We start from the raw sequence: 7,500 nt of genomic DNA on the forward strand, positions 1-7,500 counted from the left end.
GGTGGTACTGTACGCTTCTTTGGGGCTTCTCCACACCGTAACTCCACCGGATGTGGGAAAGACAGTGAACCCTAGGACTCATCAGAGGACAATACATGTTTCACGTTCTCCACAGTCTAAGATTTTCCCTGCTACCATTAAAACCGACGTTAGACATTGGCACGAGTGCCCAAAGGTTTGACTACAGCAGCCCGGCCGTGTACACTGACCCTGTGGAGCTCCAGACCAACAGTTCTGGTGGAAACAGGAGAGTTGAGGTGCACATTTAATTCTGCGGTGAGTTGGGCAGCCGTGGTTTTATGTTTTAGCACCCGGACCTCCCTCTCAGACAGTTTCCTCCTGCGTCCACAGTTCCTCCTGTTGGATGTGTTCGTCCTTCTGCTGACGTTACCCTGGATACCGTGGCTCATGATACATCACAAAGACTCGATGTCTTGGTCACAGACGCGCCAGAGAGACGCACACCAACAATGTGTCCTCTTTTAAACTCTGATACGTCACCCATAATGTTGTGTGCATTGCAATATTTTAAACAAAACTGTGCTGTTACTCTGATAATTAAACCTTCACACTCTGATCTTACTGGTGGAATGTGAGGCAGTGAAGATCAGACACCAGGATGGTCACATTTAGCCATGAAACCTCCAACACTAAACTGTGTGTGTGTGTGTGTTCTTTTAGATGGTGTGTGCCTGCAGGTGTGTTGTTTAGAGGAGTGTGTGTTGAGTTGTTATTGGGGCTGCAGTGTCCAGGCGTTACAGTTCACTCTACAGGAACATCGACACACACGCAGACTGAACACAGCACGGCTGATCCAGGAGAGTTTACAGGGACAGTATGTGTACTGTCACACACTCACGTATCCTTACACTCTAACACACACACACACACACACACACACACACACACACACACACACACACACTCACGTATCCTTACACTCTAACACACACACACACACACACACACTCACGTATCCTTACACTCTAACACACACACACACACACACTCACATATCCTTACACTCTAACACACACACACACACACACTCACGTATCCTTACACTCTAACACACACACACACACACACACACACACACACACACACACACACACTCACGTATCCTTACACTCTAACACACACACACACACACACACACACACACACACTCGCGTATCCTTACACTCTAACACACACACACACACACTCGCGTATCCTTACACTCTAACACACACACACACACTCGCATATACTTACACTCTAATACACACACACACACGTATCCTTACACTCTAACACACACACACACACTCACGTATCCTTACACTCTAACACACACACACACACTCAGTAAAACTCTTACACACACTCACTGTAACACTGATTGTAACTGAATGTTATGTGTAATGTCACTGTAATTGTGATTGTTACTGAGTGTGTGTGAGTTGATCCTTGACGATGACGTCAGCCTGGGTAAAGGTCAAAGGTCAGAGTGCGTCACTCAGATGCCCCCTGATCTCGGAGTGACAGATTTCGGTTTCTTGCCGAGAGATCGCTATCCGCTAGTCGCTGTTCTTACGCTAGCTAACACTGAGGATAGAGAAACCTACGACATTGTGAGTAACACACACACACACACACACACTATTTTGTTCACATCGTAATGATCATCCTCACTACACCCCATTGATGTTCTCAGTGATGTTCTCAGTGATGATGATGATGATGTTGCAGGTGGCGAGTCTTACGGTTCTTCATGTTCCTGATGATAAGTACCGCCTCTCTGTCAGGGTCCTGTTCCACCTCCTGCTCACTGCTGATGGAAACATGTTCGACCTGAAGGTACCGACTGTCTCACTGCCTCACTGTCTTACTGTCTCACTGTCTCAGTGTCTTACTGTCTCACTGTCTCACTGTCTCAGTGTCTTACTGTCTCACTGCCTCACTGTCTCACTGCCTCACTGTCTCACTGCCTCACTGTCTTACTGTCTCACTGCCTCACATCTCACTGTCTCACTGCCTCACGTCTCACTGGAACTCATCCCATCATCTCTAACCCCCCCCCGGCTCCTCCCCTCTTCTCCTCCACAGCCGCTCTTCATGTCCACAGATGGAACAAGCCCCGCCCCTGCAGAGGAACCGCCCGAGCCAGAGGAAAACAACCGCGAGGATGAAGAGGCGGGGTCAGAAGAGGAAGAAGAAGGGGCGTGGCCAGGAGCTGTAGGGCGGGACTGTGTGGTGTGTCAGAATGCGGCGGTGAACCGCGTGTTGTTGCCGTGTCGTCACGCGTGTGTGTGTGACGAGTGTGTGTGCAGGTTTCAGCACTGTCCCATGTGCCGAGCCTTCGTCTGTGAGTCCTTCACCCTGTCTCCGCCCACAGACACGCCCCCCTGTCCTGAGGGGCGGGGCTTATAACCTCAAAATCACAGAACTGCTTTTACAAAAGATTTATTTTAATGATTTTGTTCATTTTTAACTGTTTTAAATAACATCAGGAACTCTTTGGAGGAACTAAAGGTGCAGTTCAGGAACTTTTGGATTTATCGTTTGAAGCTGACAAAACAAAACTCAAAACACACACACATTCCCAGGGCTCTCACACACTTCACTTGATGATCATTACTGTTTCTGATCTCTTTATCTCTAATAAGTTAAAAAATAAACTGGAGCAGGACAGCGTAGCTGCGATTAAATCAGGTTTTATTACACAACCTTCACATGTGAACCTCATGAGGTTAAAATATTAAAACTTTATATAAAGGACAAGATATAACTCTAACCTAATGTTTATTTATTAACTCATTTTTTAAGATTTGATGGATTTCATCCAAAACTTTAAAAATTGAACTGAGATTAAACATTTGTTCCTGGAAACAAGTTTCCGTTTTTAAGCGCTCAGTAAGAACTCTAACACTGCTGAGGAACACCAGAGGAACTGGCCAGGCTTCACCTTATTAAAGTTAATTAACTCAATAACTCATTAAATAAACATCTCACAGACTTTGCCAATTCTGTGGTTCAAGTGATTAATAAAGTGGGACTTGATTTTAGGTCCCCACTTGATGGGTGTGTATTCCGGTCGATGTCCCCACATTAACAGGTTTGCGAGTACACACACATACACACAGTTTCCAGACTAAAGTTAAATGAAAATGTTTTACATTTGGCAGATGTTCTTATCCAGAGTGACTTACATTTTTATCTCATTATACATCTGAGCAGTTGAGAGTTAAGGGCCGCGCTCAAGGGCCCAACAGTGGCAACCTGGTGATTGTGGGGTTTAAACCTGGGATCTTCTGAACCGTAGTCCAATGCCTTAACCACTGAGCTACACCTGGCCCTTATTTACTTTGCATTAAAAAAACATTCAAAAGAAATGAAAAAACAGTTAAGTGTCTTAGCTGGAAGAACCCAAGGTTCTCCAAAAAACCCAGGTTTTCCATAAAGTTCCAGTCTTTCTAACTTCCTGAAAATAAACAAACTGGGTTCTTGGAAGTAAAACGTTTCCTGATAATCATAAAGGTTCCTGTAGTGGAGCGAGACTTCGTCCTGCCGCTCCATGTCCAAAATATATTCAGTTCTGTGGGCGTGTCCCTAACCACACACACCCTTCTCACTATGGTCTGTGGTGCATTATGGGTAAAACATACAGGGTCCGACCTGCTGCAGTGCATGATGGGATGTGCTGTATATGTGAATAAGACTTGTGCACTGTGTAATGTTCTGTATGTAATCCTCAGCTTTTATTAATATATTTATTACTGATATTAAAGATGTAAATATTCTGAAGGTCTGAGACGAGTTTAACATCATCAGTGTTTAAATAAACACAAACCAGACGAGTGTTACTTTAAACTAAATGAAATAAAAGTGAAATTTGTGTTAAATGGTTTGTTATATTCGTTTGTTTTCATCATTTTAATGATTGAGTTTGTCAGAGGTGGAAAGAGTCAAAGTTGAAAGAGCAGAAAGATACACTGAGCAACAAAAACCATCTCCCCAGGTTTTACAGCCCGGGCTTAAGGCTAGTCCCAGACTAAAAGGCATGAAATAGTTTGCACTGATAATAAAAATACGCCTGTAGATTTTTAAAAAATCACTTTTCTTTCATTTGATATGACAGGTAAACCGTGACACTGGAGTAGAACTGGCTCAGCTGTGAGTTGTCCCTGTTAATTACTGACCCTCGAGCTAAACAACATTAACAATGTCACACACAGATACAACACAACTATACAATTATGTGAACTGAAGATACAGGTAATATAACATTACATCATGATGTTTGTGCAGGTTTGATGTTGACTTTGGTAAACACAGTGAACACGGTATAATAAAGCTGTTGCCTTTCCTGCACTTGACATCAGAGCGATCTCTTAAATATGACCAGGTTTATTTATAAGAGTTTGATGGTGTTTCACTTTCAGCTGGTTCTGTATCACTGGGTGTGTTTCGTCCGTCTCCATGTTCTCATGAATTTAGTGCGTTTGTTCTCCAAACTCTGTTCGTCCTCCAGTTCATCAGTGCAGGGGTTTAGGGGCTGAAATGGGGTTTTACTTCCCTCTTATTTTATTTTATTTATTTTATTTTTTACTCAGTAACGAATATAATTTAAAGCGAAGTACAAAATATACTTAAGGACAAGTAAAATAACACAAAAAACTACTTCAAAGAGTAAAAGTACACAAAAAACTACAGTTACAGTAAATATAATTCATTACCTCCCACCTCTGGAGTCACATTTAAATAATGCTAATCATAGTTAAACACATGACTAATTACAGTTCTATAAAGAGAACACACACACACACACACACACACAGATACAGTAGGAACGTTTGACGAGGTGATAAACAAGGAGTAATGATTTATTTCAGATTAAACACAGACGTTACAATAGGGACCCTAAGAAGGCACACTACACAGGCAGCCTTCTGAAGGTGGGTGATGAGTTCACACACACACACACACACACACTAGATGCAGTGTGTTTATGACTGAAATCATTGTGTTATACCACATAATACAAACAAAGAGAAAGCATTTACTCATCCCTGTGTGTGTGTGTGTGTGTGTAAGAGTGTGTGTGTGTGTGTGTGTGTAAGAGTGTGTGTGTATGGTTTTCCTCTAGACAGGTTTATAATCCAGTTTGGACTCGAGTTTCTTGGAGTCTGCGACTTTCCTCACCGCCTTCATGAAGTCCTCCTGAGTGACGAAGTCTCGATCAGCACGGATAGCAAACATCCCTGTGGAGGAACACACACACACACACACACACACACACACACACTGTAAACACTGCACACACACTGGTGTAATCAGACAGAGATCAGTGTGAGGTTCAGTTACCAGCTTCTGTGCAGACGTTACGCAGGTCAGCTCCATTAAATCCATCAGACAGTTTCACGATCGCCTCGTAATCTGACCACACACACACACACACACACACACACTTAATTATACACAGAACACACATTTACACAGCACATGTTCATATCTATCTCCACAGGACTAGTGTCCATGAGGTGTATCAGTCAGGGTTCAGGTCTCGTCACAGAGACAGCACTGGTTAAAGTGGTAAATGTCCTCAGACTGTCCTGCACAGTCCTGCACTCTGATTGGTCAGGAGGTGTTGATTAGTTCTCTATAACAGCAGTGCAGGGTTATATCACTGCTCTGGTCTGAGTGTTAAAGTGAGACATGTGGGGGACGTGGGGACAGTAGATCAGGAGTTAATCTTCACAGGTATCACTACATCACACTACAGTACAGCGCTTTGGGTACTCGGACCCGTGTCTGAGTGAGTCTGGGGTGTGGTGGAGGGGGATGGGTATTATAGTGAGTCTGTTTACCCTGAGACAGACAGACACAGAGACACAGAGACAGACACACAGACAGAGACACAGAGACAGAGACACACAGAGACACTGTTCACTGAAATTTAATCACCATTCAGAACCTCTTATCAATGTGATCTTACTCAGGTCAGTTATTTATTTATTTTTAGATTTCACTCTCTGTGTGTGTGTGTGTGTGTGTGTGTGTGTGTGTCTGTCTCTCACCAATGTCCCCGTGTTTAGTGATCGGCCCCGAGTGGATCTTCAGGATGTCCAGACGAGCCTGCTCATTCGGCAACTCAATATCTAACACAGACACACACACACACACACACAGGAGTCAGCATACAGCAGTGTTTATAAAAACAATAAGTAGTGTGTGTGCGTGTGTGTGTAAGTGTTTGTGAGAGTGTATGAGAGAGTGTGTGTATGAGAGAGTGTGTGTGTGTGAGCCTGTGTGTGTGTCTAAGTTTATCCAATGACAAATAAATGAAAAGTCTCAGAACAGAATCATTTTAATTGTAGGTTTATTTTAACAGTAACAGACAGACAGTCACATCAAAAGGAAAATGTAATAAATAACTTTAAAAGATAGAAACTGATTTGCATTTCATTGAGTGAAATAAGTATTTAAACTCTCTAACAACCATTAAGAGTTCTGTCTCCCACAGGGTGGTTAGACACTCCTACACAATTAGTCACCCTCATTAAAGACACCTGTCTCAACTAGTCACCTGTATAAAAGACACCTGTCCACAGAATCAATCAATCAAGCAGACTCCAAACTGTCCAACTTGGGAAAGACCAAAGAGCTGTCCAAGGATGTCAGAGACAAAATTTTGTAGACATGCACAAGGCTGGAATGGGCTACAAAACCATTAGCAAGAATCTGGGAGAGAAGGTGACAACTGACAAACCATCAATCAACCTCGGTCTGGGGCTCCACGCAAGATCTCACCTCGTGGGGTGTCAATAATTCTGAGAAAGGTGAGAAATCATCCCAGAACTACACAGGAGGAGTTAGTTAATCACCTCAAAGTAGCTGGGACCACAGTCACCAAGAAAACCATTGGAAACACATTACACTGCAATGGATTAAAATCCTGCAGTGCTCACAAGGTCCCTCTGCTCAAGAAGGTACATGTGGAGGCCCGTCTGAAGTTTCTCAATGAACACCTGAATTATTCAGACAGTGACTGGGAGAAGGTGCTGTGGTCAGATCAGACCAAAATTATGCTCTTTGGCATTAACTCAACTCGCCGTGTTTGGAGGAAGAAAAATGTTGCCTATGGCCCCAAAACACCGTCCCCACCATCAAGCATGGGGGTGGAAACGTTTTGCTTTTCTGCTAAGGGCACAGGACAACTTCACCGCATCGACGGGAAAATGGACCGACAGAAATGTATCGTGAACTCCTGAGCGACAACCTCCTTCCCTCTGCCGGGAAACTGGAAATGGGTCGTGGATGGATGTTTCAGCGCAACAATGACCCAAAACATACAGCAAAGGCAACAAAGGAGTGGCTCAAGAAGAAGCACATGAAGGTCATGGAGTGGACTAGTCAGTCTCTAGACCCTAATCCAGTAGAAAACCTACTGAGGGAGCTGACGCTCAAAGTTGTACAGAGACAGCCTCGAAACTTTAGTGATGTAGAGGGTTAGGG

General features: G+C 43.6%; 2 protein-coding genes across 2 annotated transcripts in view; one reads left to right on the forward strand and one right to left on the reverse strand.

Annotated features, from left to right (window-relative positions):
- The window catches only part of cgrrf1 (cell growth regulator with ring finger domain 1), a 5,585-nt gene extending 1,698 nt beyond the window's left edge, over positions 1-3,887 (forward strand). The window contains exons 3-6 of the mRNA XM_053489065.1: positions 682-859; positions 1,469-1,616; positions 1,735-1,842; positions 2,092-3,887. Of these exons, the coding sequence (XP_053345040.1) occupies positions 682-859; positions 1,469-1,616; positions 1,735-1,842; positions 2,092-2,415 (758 nt within the window). The 3' untranslated portion in view covers positions 2,416-3,887. The remainder of the gene's footprint in view (positions 1-681; positions 860-1,468; positions 1,617-1,734; positions 1,843-2,091) is intronic.
- Positions 3,888-4,847: 960 nt separating this feature from the next.
- Positions 4,848-7,500, reverse strand: part of psmc6 (proteasome 26S subunit, ATPase 6) — an 8,714-nt gene continuing 6,061 nt past the window's right edge. Inside the window, exons 12-14 of the mRNA XM_053489064.1 lie at positions 6,063-6,143; positions 5,350-5,421; positions 4,848-5,246 (exon numbers count right to left, since the gene is read on the reverse strand). Of these exons, the coding sequence (XP_053345039.1) occupies positions 5,128-5,246; positions 5,350-5,421; positions 6,063-6,143 (272 nt within the window). The 3' untranslated portion in view covers positions 4,848-5,127. The remainder of the gene's footprint in view (positions 5,247-5,349; positions 5,422-6,062; positions 6,144-7,500) is intronic.

The sequence above is a fragment of the Clarias gariepinus genome, chromosome 27 (genome assembly GCF_024256425.1).
Source record: "Clarias gariepinus isolate MV-2021 ecotype Netherlands chromosome 27, CGAR_prim_01v2, whole genome shotgun sequence".
Classification (NCBI taxonomy): Eukaryota; Metazoa; Chordata; class Actinopteri; order Siluriformes; family Clariidae; genus Clarias; species Clarias gariepinus.